The sequence below is a fragment of the Carcharodon carcharias genome, chromosome 34 (genome assembly GCF_017639515.1).
Source record: "Carcharodon carcharias isolate sCarCar2 chromosome 34, sCarCar2.pri, whole genome shotgun sequence".
NCBI lineage: Eukaryota > Metazoa > Chordata > Chondrichthyes > Lamniformes > Lamnidae > Carcharodon > Carcharodon carcharias.
In genome coordinates this window covers 23,757,572-23,781,603 of record NC_054500.1, presented here as the reverse complement: position 1 = coordinate 23,781,603, position 24,032 = coordinate 23,757,572, and the positions used below count along the sequence as shown (strand labels likewise).

General features: G+C 47.7%; 1 protein-coding gene across 1 annotated transcript in view; it reads left to right on the top strand.

The window, feature by feature from the left end:
* The first annotated feature begins 226 nt into the window (after positions 1-226).
* Positions 227-24,032, top strand: part of LOC121272545 (EH domain-containing protein 2-like) — a 43,510-nt gene continuing 19,704 nt past the window's right edge. The window contains exons 1-3 of the mRNA XM_041179184.1: positions 227-896; positions 4,962-5,059; positions 23,503-23,915. Of these exons, the coding sequence (XP_041035118.1) occupies positions 493-896; positions 4,962-5,059; positions 23,503-23,915 (915 nt within the window). The 5' untranslated portion in view covers positions 227-492. The remainder of the gene's footprint in view (positions 897-4,961; positions 5,060-23,502; positions 23,916-24,032) is intronic.

The following is a 24,032-nucleotide window of genomic DNA, read 5'->3' as shown; positions in this document are numbered from 1 at the left end:
TGAAAGAGGGTTTAAGAACAAAGAGGGAACATTGGGCGCCAGGTGGCGCCAGGCTGGTTATTTGATTTGTTAGTTGAGGATATTTATTGAAGTTGGGGATATTTTATGTGGGACTTTGGGAGGAGGTTATTATTATAATTAAGGAGTGTTTTGCGCACAAGTTGAAGGTTGTGCTTTAGCTGTCGGCGGTGCTGTCCCGATCCCAGCTTTCCTCCCCAACCCCCCCCCCCCCTCCCCAAACTCCAAACTACTGTTTTCCAGAACTTGCGAAACTTTTTTTTTAATTTTTCAGTATCTTTTCTTTAAAACAAAAGAAAGTTTGACGGGAGGGGGCAAGTTTTAAAACGCTTTGGATCGAGAGGGAACGTTAAGAGTTCTTTTTGTCTGAATTGTTAAAGAGGGGTTTTTTTTTTGGTGTAGCTGTCATCACTTTTCTCCCTCCCCTGGAAGATTTAATTTTACAACCAAACAAGCAACGAAAACACGAGCAAAATGTTCAGCTGGATGAAGAAGAACGAGAAGAAAGCAGAGGTGATTGAGAAGGTTCACACGGTCACCGAGGGATTGAAGGATTTGTACAAAGCCAAACTTCTGCCTCTGGAGGAGTTTTACAGGTTCCACGATTTCCACACTCCCTCTCTGGAAGATGCTGATTTTGACAACAAGCCGATGATCCTGGTGGTGGGACAGTATTCCACAGGCAAAACGACTTTCATCCAGTACCTCCTGGAAGAGGACTTCCCGGGCAGCAGAGTGGGACCCGAACCCACCACCGACTCCTTCATCGCCGTGATGCACGGCGAGGTGGAAAGTGTCATCCCAGGGAACGCCTTAATGGTCGATCCCAACAAACCCTTCCGAAAACTGAACCCCTTTGGGAATTCCTTCCTCAACAGGTAAACCTCCCCATCTCCCTTTCCTTTCAGTTCCAGAAGGTTTCACCTTGGTCAGCAGCAACTTTTAAAAGGGAATTGGATGAGCGCTTTGGAAAAGGGAGTAGTTGCAGGGATTAGTTGCCTGGCTCTTCCAACTGAGCCAGCGCAAGCACAATGGGCCGAATAGCCGCCTCCCGTGCTGCGTGATCCTAGTTCCCCTGGGTGTGGGTCGTGGTTAGATTTGGTCTTTCTTTAATCCATTCATCTTGGTTGATTAGCCTCAGTACCTCTTGCTGGTGAGGGAGTGGGGTGGGGGTGGGGGTGGGGGCCATAAATATAGCCAGGATTGCTAATGCTGTCCCCATCTTCAGGAAATTGAATCCATGTGGAATATGGGGAGTGGATATCTCAAGGCTGTGCAGTGATTCCTCCCAAGGTAAAAAGCATACCCACGCTCACTGCCCAGTCACGCGTTTAGATGGTGGCTCACGGCTGAGGTACCTAAGAGAGTTTATAACACAGTATTTGAATCACAACCCCTGTCTGATGATCCCCTCCTCCATCTCGGATCAGTACTTCAAATAGATTGGGATTAGCAGAACAGTCAGGTTTTAATCAACCACTTACAGTCTTGAATCTTACAGCATGGAAGGAGGCCATTCAGCCCATCTTGAGTTTCCTGGCTCTTCAAAAGAGCTGTCCGAATAGCCCCACTCTGCTCTTTTATCCTCCGCAGTTCTGTTAATTTTCCCCTTCAAGTGTTTATCCAATTCCCTTTTAGTTATTGAATCTGCTTCCACCGCCCTTTCAGGCAGCGCCTTCCAGATCACAACAACTCACTGTGTAAAAAAAATCTCTCTTCAACCCCACCCTGGTCCTTTTGGCAATTTCCTTAAATCTGTGCCCTCTCGTTACCAACCCTCTTAACAGGGGGAACATTTTCTGCCAAGCTAAACATAAAAAGATAAGAAATAGGACCATTTGTCCCCTCAAGCCTGCTCCACCATTCAATATGATCATGGCTGATCATTGGCCTCAGCTCCGCTCTCCATCCCACTCTCCATGTTCCTTGATTCTCTCCCATTCAATCTATCAAAATTCCTAACAATTTTGAAAACCCCTATTAAATCTGCACACAGCCCTTGAGGAGAACAGTCCATAGCGAGGTATTCATCAGCCGCTTTACAGCGATAAGGCTGCTGACAACTGCGGTGCCTTGAGTTCTAGATGGGGTCACTGGAGCGAGAGGAAGTTTTCCATCGAAAGCAGGACTGGGAAGAAAGCAGGAATGGAAAACTGCAAATCACCAAAGATTCCATTTCTAGCCAATCTAGAGGTGTAGTTGCACAGCTTGGGTTTGAGGTCACTGTCAGTATGGTTAATAATTTCCAGATTGTGACAGATTTTCTCTGTTTGCCTCTCTCGCTACCTCAATCTAACTCTGAAACATTGCCAACTTAAACTCTGTGAACAAAAAGCATTACCCTCCCCCCCCACCACCAAAACCAAAAGGGCTTTCAATATCTTTATTTCCTTTACACTTTTTCTATGCTTGCTCCGCTGCTGATGGAAACTTCTGGATAACGTTAATATTTAAATAGGTTGTCTATGATAATATTAACTATGTGTCTTCTCCTTGTAATCTGCTCCTTCACCAAAAGCGCCTACTTCCAGCTCAGTCATATCGCTCGTCTCCGTCTCTACCTCAGCTCAGCCAATAACTGAACATCCTTCTCCCAGCAGCTAGATACCATTTTCACATGGAGAGGCCAAACTAGTGCCTCTGGATGTGGTCTCAGTCGGGCTCTGGGGACAATTATGGTGCCTGTCTTGTGACTGTGGCTAAGATTGGCACCAGGATATCAGACCTGGCACAGGAGCTGATCTGTGCAGCTCAGTTTCATCTCGCATGATTCCCAACTGGTCAATGAACTGAAGATCTGCCTCGCTAAGTTACTTTTCCCCCTTATTTCCAGCTGGATTTCCTGAGCCTTTCGCAATCTGGAGCTGACAGGCTGACACCAGCCTCCAAGTTGGCCTCAGTAGAGAACATCAGCGGAGCCTGGATGATGACAGCTCTCCGTGTAATGTCCCCTTTTCCAGCTGGAAACCTGCCAGTCTCTGATTAGCTCTCCCTTGTGCTCCACCATCGGCGGCCGTGCCTTCAGCTGCCTGGGCCATAAGCTCGGGACTTCCACCCTAACCCTCCCTGCCTCTCAACCCTCCTTTACCCCCTTTAAGATGGCCTTAAAACCTACCTGTCCACTTAAGATTTTGGCCACCTGCCTTCATAACTTCTCCTGGTTTAGTAGCGCCTCCTGTGAAGTGCCTTTGGGGCTCCTTATCGCACCAGAGGCACTTTATAAATTCAAGTTGTTGTTGACCTGGTTGGGACTGGCGTCTTGACTTTGGGAGCTTGTGACCGGGACCTTTCTCGTTGGGTATGGTGAAGGAATGTTTAATTTCCTGGAGCATTAAGAGGGGTCATTTCTCGTCATGAGAATTTATTCTTTTCTCTGTAATCTGGAAATAAACCAAAAGCTGGCGTTAGTAAAACTGTTTGTTGTTAAAAACCCCAACTGGTTAATTCATGTTCTGCCGGAGGGAATCTGCTGTCCTTATCCAGTCGGGACCTATTTGTGACTCCCGTCCCACACCAACTAGGTTGGCTCTTAGCTTGCCTGGAGTGCCACTCGTTTTCAGGGCAACAAGCGAGGAACAATAGATGCCAGAGTCACCCACACCCGAGAAGGAATTAATTGAAAATGAACTGTGGGCATTTGTGAAAAGATCCTGAGATTCGTTGACTTGCTGTTTATAAGTTTGTGAGAAGAGCAAAGAATGTTGTTAGAAAATGGAGCCAGGAACTCTGTCCCAGCCTCCATTAGGGAGAGAGATTACCTTATTTGTCGAGAATCCAGAGTGATTCTGGTATCATAACATTTGCAGTCTCTGCTATGCCAAGTATGTTCTTCTGGCAAGTGTTGCAATCGGAGTTTGAGTTGGCTGGGGCTGGGAGATAGCAACTGTGGGAATCGCTCACACAAAGCTCCATCCCAGTGGGCACACGTTGAGGGAATGTTGTAATCCAGAGCCAGGACAGATCCAGGGGGGTGAGGGGGCTTCCCTTTTCATTCCCACACCACCACCCCACCCCCCTCCTCCTCCTCCTCCTCTGGACACAATGACATTCTTTTCAGTAATACACTGAGAGTCAGCTGAGATTATACTCTCAGGTTGCTGGTATGAGATTTGAACTGGACAGAGCATTCAGAGGTGAGAGTGTCTACATTCTGCGCCATGGCAGACAGAGTGGTTCTGTCACAGTGTGATGTTACCCTGATGACCTGAACTGTGGACACCTTCTATTGAAGATGTGCGTTCATTCCTTGTCTCTCTAGACTTGACCAATCCAAAGTACCCCTGGCCAGCCTCTGACCACCTACGTTCCGTACACTTGAAGTCATCCAAAATTCTGCTGCTCGTGCTTTAACTTGCACTGAATCCTATTCACCCATCGACCCTAATCCTTTCTGAGGTCTTCAGTCAGCAAAGCCTCAATTTTAAAATTCTCATTCTTGTTTTAAAGTTCCTGTTTGCCTTTCCCCCGACCCTATCTCCATAACCTTCTTTAGCCCCACAGCCCTCCCAAGATCCCTGAGCTCCTCCAATTCTGGCATCTTCCGTATCCCCTGATTCCCATCGCTCCACCATTGGCGGCCGTGCCTTCAGCTGCCTGGACCCTGAGCACTGGAATTCCCTCCCTAAACCTCTCCGTCTCTCTCCTCCTTTAAGATGTTCCTTAAAGCCTACTTCTTTGACCAAGCCCTAGTATCTTTCTGTGTGGCTCCCGGTAAATTTTGATTGTTAAGGTTCCTCTGAAAAGCTCTGGGACCTTTTACTACACCACAGCTGCTATATAAATGCACGTTCTTGTTCATTGAACGGCATGCTGTTGCTGTGCTGTACCATTACTCCTAGATACCATCCCTGTCCATCTCCCTCCTCATTGAGAGGTCCGATTGGTCCAATGTTGCATGATCCTAGTGTTTTTGAGATGTGCTAAGTTGCCCTTATCTCCCACAGATTAACATGTGCCCAGTTGCCAAACAAAGTCCTGGAGAGCATCAGCATTATTGACACCCCAGGGATCCTGTCCGGAGCCAAACAAAAAGTGACCAGAGGTAAGAGCTTTTAAAATTCCAAGCCCTGCAAACTCGGAACTCGGCTTAATCATCTTAATCTTGCTCCAGCACCATCTTCTTATCAGCTTGTGTGGACTTGAATCTTTGTGACTTAAATTTTATTTTCTAGTGTTGATCCAGGTGAAGATTGTTAGTGAACTAACGCCCGGTGCCAGTAAAACACAGAATTCAGCCCCTCCACACAACTCGATAACATGCTTTAGTTTCAACCTCAAAGAGGGACCTCTACCTCCCCAGTCTATGTTAGCTCGATGTGAGTTCAGGGCGGTAGACAGAGGGGACTCCCACATTCATATCATAAAGTGATGAAAAGAAAGACTTACATTTCTATAGCGCCTTTCATGACCTTGGGGCATCCTGAGCACTTTGCAGCCAATGAAGTACTTTTGAAGCATGGTCACTGTTGTAATATGGGAAGGCAACAATAGTCTGTCGAAGAGCAAGCCAAGAAATGAAAGAATGGGGCGAGTACAGAAGGAGGAGTTTATTTTAATATTCGTTCATGGCATGTGGGCATCACTGGCAAGGCCAGCATTTATTGCCCCATTCCAACTTGCCCTTGAACTGAGTGGCTTGCTGGGCCATTTCAGAGTCAGCCACATTGCTGGGGGCCTAGAGTCACTTGTAGGCCAGTAGATTCCCTTCCCTAAAGGGGGCATTAGTGAATCCTACAGTTTTCCAACAATCAGCAATGTTTATTTTTAAATGGTCACCATCATTCCATTAGACTTATAATTCCAGATTTTTATTGAATTCAGTTTCCATCATCTGCTGTGGTGAGATTCAAACCCGGGTCCCTGGAGTATTACCTGGGCTTGCTGGAATACTTCAACAATACCAGGCACCACCTCCCTTTACTGTAAACAGTCTGTAGAATGAGGAGATGGTAAACAATCTGTAGAATGAGGAGGTATCCGTACTTTCTATAAAATAGGAAACTAACCAAGAATCTGCAGTCTGTAGATTAGAAGAATTGCTAGAACAGAGACAGTATTAATAATCTCGCTATGGGTGAAGAGTTAAGGATCGTCAAAAATCAGGAGACAGATCCAGAACATGCTCAGAGACAACAGACAGAGTGTTGGCCAGGATTCACTGCAGTTCAATGAGAACATTGTGGGTAGTTCTGGGCATGTTGGAACAAATTGTAACCTGTTTGAGCTCAGATTGGCTGCTCAGTTTCACCTCCCTGTTGGGAGCTACAGATTTTCCCTTAGCCACACGGTTTCACACAGCTGCAAGTTATGTTTTCCATCCAACTGTGAGCAAGATACTGTAAATTATTTATCGTAAACTGGTCAGACCACACAGTGAGAACTCTATCAAAGGCTGGCTGCCCAGCTCCAACAAACATATTCACTCACAGAGACACCCTCACACACTCCCCATCACACACTCCCATCAAACACTCGCAGCAAACTGCTCCCATCAAACACTCCCAGGACAGGTACAGCACGGGGTTAGATACAGAGTAAAGCTCCCTCTACACTGTTTCCACCAAACACTCCCAGGACAGGTACAGCTCGGGGTTAGATACAGAGTAAAGCTCTCTCTACATTGTCCCCATCAAACACTCCCAGGACAGGTACAGCACGGGGTTAGATACAGAGTAAAGCTCCCTCTACACTGTCCCCATCAAACACTCCCAGGGCAGGTACAGCACGGGGTTAGATACAGAGTAAATCTCCCTCTACACTGTCCCCATCAAACACTCCCAGGACAGGTACAGCACGGGGTTAGATACAGAGTAAAGCTCCCTCTACACTGTCCCCATCAAACACTCCCAGGACAGGTACAGCACGGGGTTAGATACAGAGTAAATCTCCCTCTACACTGTCCCCATCAAACACTCCCAGGACAGGTACAGCACGGGGTTAGATACAGAGTAAAGCTCCCTCTACATAGTTCCAGTGTGTATTCCCCAAATTAAGCGCAAAATTGACGGTATTGCTCAGCGAGGCTATGAGAATGAGTGGTATGGAAATGTTTTTCTTGAGGTGTGCATGGTACACTTTTAGGGGAGTGTAGAGCAAGCTTTACTCTGCATCCAACTCAGGTGGGTGTAAGCTGGGAGTATTTGATGCTGACCCACAAAGCGAATTATGAAAAATGCCAAGTTTTCCACTCGTCACTGAAAAGCGAGTGGGATATTGGGCTTCCTCCCAAGTCCCTTCCACCAGCTTTTGAGTCACAAACTCTCACTGGAGAGGAGCCAACAGCTGAAATAATAAACCTGAAAGAATGATGGATTCCATGTTACAAACCTGGGCTCCTGTCTCTCGGTTTGAGTGTGTGAAGGTGAGATGGTGGTCTCTCCGTGCAAGCTTGGAAGAGATTACTGCTTAACAACATTTCCTGGTTAATTCAATTAGTGCAAGAACAATCAGTGCAGCAGGGCTGCCCACAACCGCTCACAAGTCTGAGCTCTTCACCGAATAACAGTGCGCACTTCAGAACATTACACAAAAAACCAACAGAAAAGGATAGTTGGCGGGCAAGGGTTGCTCAGTTATTAAGGGCACTGCTGCAAGCCATTCAGGAACAGGAAGATCCCATGCTTAATATCTGGCACGTGCTCAGTTACTTGATCTCAAAGCTAGCTGCCATCAATGTATGATAGTCACCAACAGATCCAGTCGGGAAATCAGGAGAAATTTCATTGCCCTGAGAGAATGTGGAACGCACTCCCACAGGGAGTGGCTGAAGTGAATTGTATAGATACATTTAAGGGAAGTTGGATAAACACATGAGGGAGAAAGGAGTATAAGGATAGGGTGATAGGGTGAGGTGAAGAGAGCTGGGAGGAGGCTCGAGCGGAACATAAACACCAGCATGGAGCAGCTGGGCCCAATGTCCTGTTCCTGTGCTGTAATTTCTGTGGTTGGGCTGATGGTTGATGGTTGGGTCAATGCAGTTGGGTCAATGCAGATGGGCTGATGGTTGGGTCAATGCAGTTGGGTCAATGCAGTTGGGTCAATGCAGATGGGTCAATGCAGTTGGGTCAATGCAGTTGGGTCAATGCAGATGGGCTGATGGTTGGGTCAATGCAGTTGGAGCAAAAACAGAAAATGCTGGAAAAGCCCAGCAGGTCCGACAGCATCTGTGGAGAAAGAAACAAAGTTAGCGTTTCGAGTCCGTATGACTCTTCTTCAGAGCTAAAGAGAAGTAGAAATGTGATGAAATTTATACTGTTTAAGGGGGGAGGTGTGGAGCAGATGAAGCTGGATGGAGGCCCAGTAATAGTTGGGGGCAAAGGAGAGATTGATAAAGATGTCATGAACTAAAGGACAAATGAGTGTTAATGGTGGTGGTAAGAGCTAAAGAAGGTGTTAATAGCAGCAAAGGTAAGAATGTGATAATAGCAGAACAAGGGTAAGCACTATGGAAAGAACAACATGAACAAGTGATAGATGGCCTGAGTGGGAGTGGGGTGGGGGGAGGGGACGGTGGTGGGGAAACAAGGATCAAAAATTGGATAAAAGGGGATAAAAAAGGGGATAAAACAATGAATAAAAGAATAAAAATAAATAAAAAAGTATTTGGAATAAAAATAAAATTCAATTTTGAAAAGAGCGATTAAAAAAGGGGTGGGGATGGAGGATGGAGTTCAAGATCTAAAGTTGTTGAATTCAATATTCAGTCCGGAAGGCTGTAAAGTGCCTAGTCGGAAGATGAGGTGCTGTTCCTTCAGTTTGCGTTGAGCTTCACTGGAACAATGCAGCAGGCCAAGGATGGACATGTGGGCATAAGAGCAGGGTGGAGTGTTGAAATGGCAAGCGACAGGGAAGTCTGGGGTAAAGCTTGTGGACAGACCGAAGGTGTTCTGCAAAGCAGTCACCCAGTCTGCGTTTGGTCTCTCCAATGTAGCGGAAACCGCATTGGGAGCAATGAATGCAGTAAAATAAGTTGGGGGAAGTGCAAGTGAAATGCTGCTTCACCTGAAAGGAGTGTTTGGGCCCTTGGACGGTGAGGAGGGAGGGGGTAAAGGGGTTGGGGTTTGCCACTATCAGCACGTTCTTTAGCTCTTATCACTACCATTAACACCCCCTTTGTCCTTTTGTCCATGACATCTTTGTCAATCTCTCCTTTGCCTCCACCTATCGCTGACCTTCTATCCAGCTCCACCTGTTCCATCCACCCCTTAAACAGTATAAATTTAATCACACTTCTACTTCTCTTTAGCTCTGAAGAAGAGTCATATAGACTCAGAACGTTAACTCTGTTTCTCTCACCGCAGATGCTGTCAGACCTGCTGAGTTTTTCCAGCATTTTCTGTTTTGGCTTCAGATTTCCAGCATCTGCAGTATTTTGCTTTTACCTCAGTGAAGTTGGAGCCTGGGCCTACCAGGGGAAAATAGAGAGGAATGGTTCCTGTTTGCTATTCCTTAAGGGACTCTGACTGTAACTGAGGATAGGATGGGTGTGGATCTGAGATTCCCTGTGTTCACGTAGCACAGGCCAGGATCCGGAATCTCTCAGAGCCCAAACATGAGAACCTCCAGGGCCGTCTGCCCACTTCCTGATGTCTTCCCCTTTGAAATCTGATTGACGGCTGGAATCATGCACAATAATGAGTGCGGGGCACGTGTGGCCACACAGAATGTTTTTAAAAAGTATGTGTATGAGCAGAACACATATATACATGTGGGACATGTACATCGGCAGAAAAAGCTTGTGCACGGGTAAAGTTGACATTATATGATTTGTATGTTTGTTTATAAAGAGAGGATGGGTCAGCGAGAGAGCGGGACTGTTCAGTGAGAGAGCGGGATGGGTCAGTGAGAGGGCGGGATGGGTCAGTGAGAGGGCGGGATGGGTCAGTGAGAGAGCGGGATGGGTCAGTGAGAGAGCGGGATGGGTCAGTGAGAGGGCGGGATGGGTCAGTGAGAGGGCGGGATGGGTCAGTGAGAGAGCGGGATGGGTCAGTGAGAGAGCGGGATGGGTCAGTGAGAGAGTGGGACTGGTCAGTGAAAGAGCGGGATGGGTCAGTGAGAGAGCGGGACTGGTCAACGAGAAAGCAGGACTGGTCAGTGAGAGAGCGGGATGGGTCAGTGAGAGAGCGGGATGGGTCAGTGAGAGAGCGGGATGGGTCAGTGAGAGAGGCAGACGGGTCAGTGAGAGAGCGGGATGGGTCAGTGAGAGAGCAGGACTGGTCAGTGAGAGAGCAGGACTGGTCAGTGAGAGAGCGGGATGGGTCAGTGAGAGAGCGGGATGGGTCAGTGAGAGAGCGGGATGGGTCAGTGAGAGAGCAGGACTGGTCAGCGAGAGAGCGGGACTGGTCAGTGAGAGAGCGGGATGGGTCAGTGAGAGCAGGACTGGTCAGCGAGAGAGCGGGATGGGTCAGCGAGAGAGCGGGATGGGTCAGTGAGAGAGCGGGACGGGTCAGTGAGAGAGCGGGACTGGTCAGTGAGAGAGCGGGATGGGTCAGTGAGAGAGCGGGACTGGTCAGTGAGAGAGCGGGATGGGTCAGCGAGAGAGCGGGACTGGTCAGTGAGAGAGCGGGATGGGTCAGTGAGAGAGCGGGACTGGTCAGTGAGAGAGCGGAATGGGTCAGTGAGAGAGCGGGACTGGTCAGTGAGAGAGCGGGATGGGTCAGCGAGAGAGTGGGACTGGTCAGTGAGAGAGTGGGACTGGTCAGTGAGAGAGCGGGATGGGTCAGTGAGAGAGCGGGATGGGTCAGTGAGAGAGCGGGACTGGTCAGTGAGAGAGCGGGATGGGTCAGCGAGAGAGCGGGATGGGTCAGCGAGAGAGCGGGATGGGTCAGTGAGAGAGGCAGACGGGTCAGGGAGAGAGCGGGACTGATCAGTGAGAGAGCGGGATGGGTCAGTGAGAGAGGCAGACGGGTCAGTGAGAGAGCGGGATGGGTCAGTGAGAGAGCGGGATGGGTCAGTGAGAGAGCGGGATGGGTCAGTGAGAGAGCAGGACTGGTCAGTGAGAGAGCAGGACTGGTCAGTGAGAGAGGCAGACGGGTCAGTGAAAGAGGCAGATGGGTCAGAGAGAGAGGCAGACGGGTCAGAGAGAGAGCTGGCAGTGTGTGGATTGTGAATGGTTTATTAACTTAGAGCCTTACAAGAATCCAACTTTGCCCCTGTAACTCTCCTGCCTCTCATGAGCTTTAATACTTGATTGAAATTTGAGGATCTGAGCTTTATTTCGATTAATTTGAGGTCCTTAAACTAACTTTGATCTCTGTCCCTCCCCTCAGAAATACTGCTGGGTTGGTGAGTTCAGAAATGGTTAAAATCTGTTTGTGGATTGCTGGATCACAAGTGACATGTCAGAGCACAGGATATTTCACAGACTCTGTGAATAACCAGGGCTCGAAGCTGATTCACTGAGTTTTCCATAGTAACAGCTGGGGTGGAATCTGCAGCCAGTGAGTGTGAGAGGCAGGGCTCAGAAACTGATGCAACCAGTACAGGCACAATATGTCACCGAGTACAGGGGAGGCTGGGGTTTGCACACTTACACACACGCGCACACGCTCGCACACTCACACATGCAAACAACTCAGAGCCATACCCCTACACACACACACACACACACACACTTACATACGTGCACATACATGTAAATGCAAACAACTCTCTGCCACATCCCCACACACACACTTAGACACACATGCACACACGTGCACACTCACACACCCACACATGCAAATAACTCTCTGCCAAGCCTCCACACATACACAAGTATACACACGCACAAGCACATGCACACACTACAAACATACACACATACACAATCTCACATGTGAACACATAAGCATACTCACGCACGTACACAAGCTCACATACACATACTTATGCACACATCAGACACACACATACACAAGTGCACACGTTTGTACGCTCACGCAAGTGAACATGGGGGAACAGTCTCAGGATAAGGGGCTGATCATTCAGGGGATGTGAGCTTCACAGGCTGGGCCAGCATTTACTGCCCATCCCTAATTACCCTCGAGAAGGTGGTGATAAGCTGCCTTCTTGAACCGCTGCAGTCCATGTGGTGTAGGTACACCCACAGTGCTGTTAGGGAGGGAGTTCCAAGATTTTGACCCAGCGACAGTGAAGGAACAGCCGATATATTTCCAAGTCAGGATGGTGAGTGACTTGGAGGGGAACTTCCAGTCATTGGTGTTCCCATGTGTCTGCTGCCCTTGTCCTTCTAGACGGTAGTGGTTATGGGTTTGGAAGGTGCTGTCTAAGGAGCCTTGATGAGTTGCTGCATGTTTCCATGTTTGAGCAAGGCTGTGATGAGGGGAAATTTCTTCACGCAAAGGGTTGTGTATGTTTGGAATTCTCTACCCCAGAGGGTTGTGGATGCTCCATCGTTGAATACATTAAGACTGGGACAGACAGATTTTTGGTTCTCTCGGGGAATTAAGGGATATGGGGAGTGGTGGGAAAATGGAGTTGAAGCCCTCGATCAACCATGATCATATTGAATGGCGGAGCAGGCTCGATGGGCTGAATGGTCTCCTTCTGCTGCTATTTCTTACGTTCTTAACCAACCCATTGGACACTGGAGTGTCTGCTCAACCTACAGTGTAGCAGAACCTTTGATATTGTGATGGGGAGTTGGGTTTTGTGGGGGTGATGTTCAGGGATGGGGGGGGGGTGGGGTTGAATTTCCTCCCTCATTCTTCACCTTAGCCAACACCTCGACAGCGATACTTGATAAGGTCTAAAGCAGAACTCGTTAGATTCCAGATAGAGGGATCATTTTGGAGGAACCATTTTGTGGAGCTGACTCATCTTTGGCTCAGAGTGAGAAGATAATCTCCTAAATAGAATCACAAGGTTCAGTCCGCTGCCAAAAACACAAATTAAATTAAAATTGCAGAACCAAACTGCAGTAATTCACAGTTAGTTATCCTCAGTTCTTCTCTCCAGTTCTTCTAATTATCCTCCATCTTCCTCGGCCATTGAATTCTCTCAATTATCTGAAACAAGTCAAACAGCGAGATCATTCACCTCCAGATGTCGTGCGCTATTAACCTGGGTTTGGCATGGGTCTGGCAGTGTGGCACAGGGCAAGACCATCTGGACAAGTGTGCCTGGGGCAGAAAGTCAGACCCATTTTCCTTCTCTCCCTGGATTCCTAGCAGCCCTGGTGGTTGGAGTCTGGGTGTGGCTAGGGTGAGGCTCTGATATCCTCCACTGGTTGACCAGCAGGCTGGTACCCTGTGAGATAGCATGGGGGAAGAGTGGCCTTCCCTGACCGAAGATGAAAGTTTGGCTTGTGTGGGTCAAATTTGGAAAAGAAGCCACACATTGACGTTGGCCAATCGAAAGGGTAGGAAGCAACAATGTGAAGCTTGTCAGTGAAGAGCATGTTATTCTGATGAAGATTATCAATTATTAAGACTGGTGTCTGCAAATGGAATTCTAATAAGCATTTTCCAGGAGCCAGGTGATGGGAGGAGTATGTGAAACCCTGAAGCCATTATAAACCTGGAAGAATGTTTATGTCATTATAAACGGAGAGCTTTGTTAAGTGTATCCTGTGTGCATAATAAACAGCGGAAAAGTTTCTTTGGAGCTGGTGAAAATAATGTCGCTGAAAGATTCTAATCTCGTGTTGAGTGTTTGTGTTTCTTGCTGCTTTGTATTGCTATGTCTGCCTGATGCTTAATGATATCATTCGGCTTCCAGAGTTCCATGCAGTTAACTTTTTCTCCCCGTCACCCCTTTTCACCAGCGCAGTCTTACTTGTTATCTAAAATCTGGAACTTTGTTCTTAAAAGGCAGCACAGGTCGTGGTTAGTGAGAGAGAATCGTTGCCTGGACTTGCTGTGAGGAATTTGAAGAGTGAGCTCCTGCAGTTTTGTCAGAACAAAGCTGGACCTGCCCTGAGCTCAGGCACTGATGAATGTTCTACCGCGACTCTGAAAGGCTGGGAGGCTGGAGCGAACACGTTGGGAATTGTCCCAGCGATATTCCCAAATTACATACGCATTAGGAGCATGAGGAGGCCACTTGGCCCCTCGAGCCTGCTCTGCCATTCAATAAGATCAAGGCTGATCTGAATGTAACCTGCTGCCTACCCCTGATAACCTTTCAGCCCCTTGTTTATCAGGATACGAACAACCCTATCTTTGATCTTGAACCCCGGGGTTAGTTGCATGGTGAACCGTGGGCCTCCAAAGCAGACGGTTGGTTAATAAGAGTTCCAGTTAGGATTAACAGCAACGAACTGTAGCCTGGGAGCTGTGCAAATGACACTGAGGACAGAGCTCCGCAATTCACCAAGGCTCCTTCGACAGCACCTTCCAAACCCATGACCTCCAGCATCTAGAAGGACAAGGGCAGCAGACACATGGGAACACCACCACCCGGAAGTTCCCCTCTGAGTCACTCACCATCCCGACTTGGAAATATATCGCTGTTCCTTCATTGTCATTGGGTCAAAATCCTGGAACTCCCTCCCTAACAGCTCTGTGGGTGTACCTACACCACATGGACTGCAGCGGTTCAAGAAGGCAGCTCACCACCACCTTCTCAAGGGCAACTAGGGATGGGCAACAAATGCTGGCCCAGCCAGCGAAGCCCACATCCCGAGAAAGAATTTTTAAAAAGTAGTCTCAGACAGGGTGAAACAAGGGAAAGAAAACTGTTAATGTCAGACCTAGTTTCCACTTGGGGCATCAATATGAGACAGTCACTAATAAACCCAATGGGGAATTCAGGAGAAACTTCTTCACTCAGAGAGTGGCGAGAATGTGGAACTCGCTCCCACAGGGAGAGGTTAAGGTGAATAGTATTGATACATTTAAGGGGAAGCTGGATAAACACATGAGGGAGAAAGGAGTAGAAGGATATGGTGATAGGTTGAGATGGAGGGATGGGAGGAGGCTCATGTGGAGCAGAAATGCCAGCATGGACAGGATGGGCTGAATGGCCAGTTTCTGTGCTGTAAATTCTACGTAATGCCCTGTATAGGTTGTCTGTCCACTTGGTAAATTACCGCTCTGGCTAACTTCACCTTGGTTGACTCTTCCCTGGCTTGTAATTTTTTTCCCCTTCATGTGCTTTCAGCTTGTTTGGAGTATTCAAGGATATATTCACACATTCTGCCAAGCAGGCAGCAAATCTCTCCAGTGTGAGCTCACTAAGGGCCAACCTCCTTTGCTGCATTTATTGGGAACAGGAGAATGAAATATCCAATTCTTCTGGTCAAAATCCTGGAACCCCCTCCCTAACAGCACTGTGGGTATACCTACACCACATGGGCTGCAGCGGTTCAAGAAGGCAGCTCACCACCACCTCCTCAAGGGGCAACTAGAAATGGGCAATAAATGCTGGCCCAGCCAGTGACACCCACATCCCATAAATGAATAAAAAAAAAGTCCTAAGAACTTGCAAAATTAGGCCATTCCCGATATTCAATATGACTAATCTTTTGTATAAAATTCACTTTCCTGTCCATTCCCCATATCCTTAGAATCCCCCAGAGCCCAGAAATCTATCCAACTCTGTCCTGAATATATTCAACGATGGAGCATCCACAACCCTTAGGGGATAAAGAATTCCAAAGATTCACAACCCCCGAGTGAAGAAATGTCTCCTCACCTCAGCCCTAAATGGCTGACTCTTGGTTCTAGAGTCTCGAGCCAGGGGATCCAGTCTCTGCACCGCTCCATTAACTGGCGGCCAATGGATCTTTGGGTGCTGCAGTGAGTTTGGTTGGGGCGGGGTTCTGGGGGAGTTGGCGTGGTGTGAGGGATGGTGGGATCTTTCTGTGCTGATTTCTTGAGGTTGTCTGCGTGACATTTCCGTGAATGTGGTGCTACTCATTGTTCTGTGGTGTTGCCTGTCTTGGTCCCTGTGTCAGTCCAGCTGCTGCTGAAACCTTCTTTTCAGCCTTTGTCCCCTCCAGGGTCTGATTATTCCAATAATAATAGTAAAAACAAAAAAACAAAAAAAACTGCGGATGCTGGAAATCCAAAACAAAAACAGAATTACCTGGAAAAACTCAGCAGGTCTGGCAGCATCGGCAGAGAAGAAAAGAGTTGAAGTTTTGAGTCCTCATGACCCTTCAACAGAACTAGGTGAATCCAAGGAAGGGGTGAAATATAAGCTGGTTTAAGGTGTGTGTGTGTGTGTGTAGGGTGGGGGGGGTGGTGGGGGGGGGTGTGGTGGGGGGAGAGAAGTGGAGGGGGCGGGGTGTGGTTGTAGGGACAAACAAGCAGTGATAGAAGCAGATCATCAAAAGATGTCACGGACAACAGAACAAAAGAACACATAGGTGTTAAAGTTGGTGATATTATCTAAACGAGTGTGCTAATTAAGAATGGATGGTAGGGCACTCAAGGTATAGCTCTAGTGGGGGTGGGGAGAGCATAAAAGATTTAAAAATATTTTAAAATAATGGAAATAGGTGGGAAAAGAAAAATCTAGAGAATTTATTGGAAAAAACAAAAGGAAGGGGGAAGAAACAGAAAGGGGGTGGGGATGGAGGAGGGAATTCAAGACCTAAAGTTGTTGAATTCAATATTCAGTCCGGAAGGCTGTAAAGTGCCTAGTCGGAAGATGAGCTGTTGTTCCTCCAGTTTGCGTTGGGCTTCACTGGAACAATGCAGCAGGCCAAGGACAGACGTGGGCAAGAGAGCAGGGTGGAGTGTTAAAATGGCAAGCGACAGGGAGGTTTGGGTCATTCTTGCAGACAGACCACAGGTGTTCTGCAAAGCGGTCGCCCAGTTTACGTTTGGTGTAGGTCTCCTCTACATTAGAACAGCACCTCATCTTCCGACTAGGCACTTTACAGCCTTCCGGACTGAATATTGAATTCAACAACTTTAGGTCTTGAGCTCCCTCCCCCATCCCCACCCCCTTTCTGTTTCTTCCCCCTTCCTTTTGTTTTTCCAATAACTTATATAGATTTTTCTTTTCCCACCTATTTCCATTATTTTTAAATATTTTTAAATCTTTTATGATCTCCCCACCCCCACTAGAGCTATACCTTGAGTGCCCTACCATCCATTCTTAATTAGCACATTCGTTTAGATAATATCACCAACTTTAACACCTATGTTCTTTTACAAAAACAGAATTACCTGGAAAAACTCAGCAGGTCTGGCAGCATCGGCGGAGAAGAAAAGAGTTGACGTTTTGAGTCCTCATGACCCTTCGACAGAACTTGAGTTCGAGTCCAAGAAAGAGTTGAACCTGTGTTCTTTTGTTCTGTTGTCTGTGACATCTTTTGATGATCTGCTTCTATCACTGCTTGCTTGTCCCTACAACCACACCACCCACCTCCACTTCTCTCCCCCCACCACCCCCCCCCCCCCACTACACACACACACACCTTAAACCAGCTTATATTTCACCCCTTCCTTGGATTCACTCAAGTTCTGTTGAAGGGCCATGAGGACTCGAAACGTCAACTCTTTTCTTCTCCGCCGATGCTGCCAGACCTGCTGAGTTTTTCCAGGTAATTCTGATTATTCCAATGTTCTCCCAGCCTCCCACTCCCTGTCCACTGTATACTCCAGCTCATCCAAAATTCTGCTACTCATATCCGAACTCAAATCCTCTCCCGTCTCACCCTGTACTCGCTGACCTACATTGGCTCCCAGTCTGGTAACACCTTGATTTTAAGATTCTCTTCCTTGTTTTCAAATCCCTCCATGGCCTCATCCCTCCCTATGTCTCCAACTGTCTCCAGCCTCATAACCCTCCGAGATCTCTGCGCTCTTCCAAGGCTGACCTCTTGCATGTCCCCGATTTTAATCACTTCACCACTGGCGGCCGTGCTTTCAGCTGTGAGGGCGGTAAACTCTGGAATTCCCTCCCTAAACCTCTCCTCTTTTAAGACATTCCTTAAAACTGACCCCTTTGACCAAGCTAAAAGCCCTCAACTGTATCCGACCCATCTCCTTTGCCTCTGCCCTCACCTGTTCCGCTCCCTCCCAGAACCATGATGAGGCTGCCCTTGCCCTCACTTATCACCCCACCAGCCTCCACATTCAAAGGATCATCCTCCGCCATTCCCGCCAACTCCAGCATGATGCCACCACCAAACACATCTTCCCCTCACCTCCTCATCAGCATTCCATAGGGACTGTTCCCTCCAAGACACCCTGGTCCACTCCTCCATCACCCCCTACTCCTCAACCCCCTCCCACGGCACCTTCCCATGCAACCGCAGAAGGTGCAACACCTGCCCCTTTACTTTCCCCCTCCTCACTGTCCAAGGGCCCAAACACTCCTTTCAAGTGAAGCAGCATTTCACTTGCACTTCCCTCAACTTAGTCTACTGCATTCGTTTCTCCCAATGCGGTTTCCTCTACGTTGGAGAGACCAAACGCAGACTGGGTGACGCTTTGCAGAACACCTTCGGTCTGTCTGCAAGCATTACCCAGACCTCCCTGTCGCTTGCCATTTCAACACTCCACCCTGCTCTCATGTCCACATGTCCATCCTTGGCTTGCTGCATTGTTCCAGTGAAGCTCAACGCAAACTGGAGGATCTGCACCTCATCTTCCGACTAGGCACTTTACAGCCTTCCGGACTGAATATTGAGTTCAACAATTTCAGACCATGAACTTTCTCCTCCATCCTCACCCCCTTTTTAATCCATTTTAAATTTTTAAATTATTTTTATTTGTTTTTTAAATTTATTTTTATTTATTTATCCTTTTTATATATTTTTAAAACATTTTTATCCTTTATCAAACCTCCCCTCCCCCGACAGAGCCATCTGTCACTGGTTTCTATGTTTTGCTTTTACAGAGCGCTGACCCTTGGTTCTGCTATTAACACATTCTGCTATCATCACCTTCTTTAGTCTTTAACGCTACCATTAAGACTGCCTTTGCCTTGTGTCCATGACATCTTTGTCAATCTCTCCTCAGCTCCTACCCGTCCCTGACCTTTTATTTTACTCCACTTGCTCCATCCCCTCATTAACAGTATAAAATCCACCACATTTCTACTTCTCTTTAGCTCTGAAGAAGAGTCACACGGACTCGAAATGTTAACTCTGTTTCTCTCTCCACAGAGGCTGCCAGACCTGCTGAGTTTTTCCAGCATGTTCTGTTTTTATTTCTCTTTGACCAAACCGTTGGTCACCTGTCCTAATATCCCCTTAATTGGCTGAGTGTCAGATTCTGTTTGACCCACGCTCCTGTGGAAGCAGTTTGGAAAGTCTGACGACAGTAAACGAGCTATATAAATCCAAATTTTTGTTGTTGTACGAAGGGGGTGTCATCCTTTGGCCCAAAGCTAAGAATTCTGACAATTGGAAAATTGAAGCTGATGCATTGCCTTGAATTCCTTGAACTGTTAACTCGCTGCTAATTAGTTACAGTTCCTGCACTCAGTAATCGCAACTATCATTGTGTGGCCTTTTGGCCAATTTGCAAACATTTGTGGATTAAAACTGCTGAAGATGTTAGAAGGTGTTTCTCCTGCCCTTGTGGCTGGAGTTTCTCTGGGTCAGTTGGACGTGGCACAATGTTTGCTTCCCTTAAGCAGCCATTTCCAATTAAGCCTTTTATGGAATTTCTTTGCCGCTGGGTGATGTGGCTGGTTGCCAAGGGGCGGGTTAGTTATCCTGGATACAGCTTAGTTTGGCTGACTGGGACTGCAGTCCCATGTGTGCCAAAGCCCCATCTGGTAATACCATGGATTCCTGCAGGTTCAATCAGCCCAGAGCATTCCTGCAGGAGACAAACAAAAGCTTGCATTTCTGTAGCACCTTTCACCGCCTCAGGACACCCCAAATGACTTGGCGGCCAGTGAATAAACTATTCCCTGCCGTGACGCAGCCAATTGACGAGGAGCGAGAGATCCCGCAAACAGCAACATAGAGCCTCAGATGTTAGCTGAAGAAAGGCACATATTGGTTAGGAGGGCCATCACAGAGAACCCATCCCCCCCCCCCCCGCTCTCGTATGACGACAGCGTGTCACTCTCTTGTGACAGCGTCATGGGATCTTTTGCGCCCGCCTGACAGAGCAGCACTCCCTCGGTACTGCAAAGGGAGTGTCAGCCCAGGTTTGCCCCTCAAGCCTCTGAGAGGGGACTCGAAGCCACGACCACCTGACTAAGAGGCGAGAGTGCTACCCACTGAGCCGCAGCTGACGGCTAAATATTGCCCAAAAAGAGTCCGAGCGCGTACTGCATCGCAACATGGGACAGGCCGCATCAATGAATGAAAGTCAACAACCATTCGTTATCGCTTGTTCCTGGTTCCCAATCTCTGGAATTTCCTCCTGTCCGCCTCTATCTTCTACTTTAAGAAGCTCCTACCTCTTTCACCAAGCTTTTGGCCGCTCATCTTAATATCTCGTTATGTGGTTTACTGTCAAATTTTGTCTGATTACGCTGCTGCCATGTTTTACAGGTTATAAGTGATATATGAATGCAAGTTATTGTTGTTGTTGTAGTGTGTGAATATGTTGCTCTTTAAGACCATAAGACCATAAGACATAGGAGCAGAAATTAGGCCATTCGGCCCATCGAGTCTGCTCCGCCATTCAATCATGGCTGATAAGTTTCTCAACCCCATTCTCCCGCCTTCTCCCTGTAACCTTTGATCCCCTTACCAATCAAGAACCTATCTATCTCGGTCTTAAATACACTCAATGACCTGGCCTCCACAGCCTTCTGTGGCAATGAATTCCATAGATTCACCACTGTCTGGCTAAAGAAGTTTCTCCTCATCTCTGTTCTAAAAGGTCTTCCCTTTACTCTGAGGCTGTGCCCTCGGGTCCTAGTCTCTCCTACTAATGGAAACATCTTCCCCACGTCCACACTATCCAGGCCTTTCAGTATTCTGTAAGTTTCAATCAGATCCCCCCTCATCCTTCTAAATTCCATCGAGTATAGACCCAGAGTCCTCAAACGTTCCTCATATGTTAAGCCTTTCATTCCTGGGATCGTTCTCGTGAACCTCCTCTGGACCCTCTCCAGGGCCAACACATGCTTCCTGAGATACGGGTTCAAAATTGCTCACAATATTCTAAATGTGGTCTGATATAAAGCCTCAGCAGCACATCCCTGCTTTTATTTTCTAGTCCTGTCAAAATAAATGCCAACATTGCATTTGCCTTCCTAACTACCGACTCAATCTGCAAGTTAACCTTAAGAGAATCCTGGACTAGGACTCCCAAGTCCCCTTGCACTCCAGATTTCTGAATTCTCTCCCCATATAGAAAATAGTCTATGCCTCTATTCTTCCTACCAAAGTGCATGACCTCACACTTGCCCACGTTGTATTCCATCTGCCACTTCTTTGCCCATTCTCCTAACCTGTCCAAATCCTTCTGCAGCCTCCCCCACTCCTCAATACTACCTGTCCCTCCACCTATCTTTGTATCATCTGCAAACTTAGCCAGAATGCCCTCAGTTCCTTCATCTAGATCATTAATGTATAAAGTGAAAAGTTGTGGTCCCAACACTGACTCCTGCGGAACTCCACTAGTCACTGGCTGCCATCCTGAGAAGGACCCCCTTATCCCCACTTTCTGCCTCCTGCCAGACAGCCAATCTTCTATCCATGCTAGTACCTTGCCTCTAACACCATGGGCTCTTATCTTACTGAGCAGCCTCCTGTGCAGCACCTTGTCTAAGGCCTTCTGGAAGTCCAAGTAGATAACATCCATTGGCTCTCCTTTGTCTAACCTGCTCATTACCTCCTCAAAGAATTCTAACAGATTTGTCAGGCATGACCTCCCCCTGATGAAACCATGCTGACTTTGTCCTATTTTAGCATGCACTTCCACGTATTCTGAAATCTCTTCCTTAATAATGGACTCTTAAAATCTTACCAACGACCGAGGTCAGGCTAATCGGCCTGTAATTTCCTGTCTTTTGCCTCACTCCCTTCTTAAACAGGGGGGTTACATCAGTGATTTTCCAGTCCTCTGGGACCCTCCCTGACTCCAGTGATTCCTGAAAGATCACCACTAACACCTTCACTATCTCTTCAGCTATCTCCTTCAGAACTCTGGGATGTAATCCATCTGGTCCAGGTGATTTATCCACCTTCAGACCTTTCAGTTTTCCTAGCACCTTCTCCTTGGTAATGGCCACCATACTCACCTCTGCCTCCCGACTCTCTTGAGCTTTGGGGATGTTACTCATGTCTTCCACCGTGAAGACTGACGCAAAGTACCTATTCAGTTCCTCCGCCATTTCTTTGTTCCCCACTACTACTTCTCCAGTGTTATTTTCCAGCGGCCCAATGTCCACTTTTGTCTCTCTCTTACCCTTTATATATCTAAAAAAACTCTTGCAATCTTCTTTTATATTACTGGCTAGTTTACCCTCATATTTAATCTTCTCCCTCCTTATTTCTTTTTTAGTTGTCCTCTGTTGGTCTTTGTAGGCTTCCCAATCCCTCGGTTTCCCACTGCTCTTCGCCGCATTGTATGCTTTCTCTTTAGCTTTTATGCTGTCCCTGACTTCCCTGGTCAGCCATGGTTGCCTCATCCTCCCTTTAGTATGCTTATTCTTCCTAGGGATGAATTTTTGCTGTGTCTCCCAAATTACTCCCAGAACCTCCTGCCATTGCTGTTCCACTGTCTTTCCTGCTAGGCTCATCTCCCAGTCAATTCTGGCCAGCTCCTCCCTCATGCCTCTGTAGTTGCCTTTATTCAACTGTAATACTCTTACATCTGATTCCAGCTTTTTCCTCTCAAATTGCAGGGTAAATTCTATCATATTATGGTCACTTCCTCCTAAGGGTTCCTTCACCTTAAGCTCCCTTATCAAATCTGCCTCATTACATAACCTGTCCTAGTGGGTCACCCAGGGGAATGCTTGTTTAGTAAAACTTCCTGAACTCTGACACATGGCACAATGTGCAGGAAAACCCTGAAAACAGCGACCTTGTATAGAATCCTCTGAGGAAGAAGAAAACCTCAGGTAAGGGTGACTCAGTGAGGCGGCTCTGATATTGGAATATTTTCATGGGCTCAGAAAGGAACTTTCCTTTTCGAGAGTCACACAGAATTTACAGCACAGGAACAGGCCATTCAGCCCATCTGGTCTGTGCTGGTGCTTATATTCCGCACCCACCGCTCTTCATCTCACCCTATCGCCATATCCTTCTACTCCTTTCTCCCTCATGTATTTATCCAGCTTCACCATTAAATGTATCGACACCATTCATCTCAACCACTCCCTGTGGGAGCGAGTTCCACGTTCTCCGCACTCTCTGGGTAGAGACGTTCCTCCTGTAATCCCGTTTGGATTTATAGGTGACTGCCTTACATTAATGACCCCCTCTAGTTCTGCCCCCACCCCCAACAATGTGGGAACACCTTCTCCACGTCTCCCCTATCGAAACCCCCTTCATCATTTCAAAAGGCTTTTATCAGGTGCCCCTCGGCCTTCTCTCTCCCGGTGAAAAGAGCCCCCAACCTGTCCCACCATTCCCGACTCCTACTAAAGGCTGGTTCTGTCTTCCAGGTTATGACTTTGCAGCAGTGCTGCAGTGGTTTGCTGAGCGGGTGGACCGCATCATCCTCCTATTCGATGCCCACAAGCTGGAGATTTCAGATGAGTTCTCGGAGGCCATTCGGGCCCTGAAGGGGAATGAGGACAAGATCCGGGTGGTGCTGAACAAGGCTGATCAGGTGGACACCCAGCAGCTGATGAGGGTCTACGGGGCCCTGATGTGGTCCCTTGGAAAGGTCATCAACACCCCCGAGGTCATGCGGGTCTACATCGGCTCATTCTGGTCCGAGCCTCTCCTGATCTCCGAGAACCGGAAGCTGTTCGAGCTGGAGGAGCAGGATCTATTCCAGGATCTCCAGAACCTGCCTAGGAACGCTGCCTTGAGGAAGCTGAACGACCTTGTGAAGAGAGCGCGTCTTGTGAGGGTGAGAGATCACACTGCGTCCCGTGTTATTAGCGGGGAGCGGCGCCGATGTTAATCCAACCTGCCCATTGGGGGGGACTTGGCAGGATTGGCAACATGCGGTTTACACTTTGCTCAA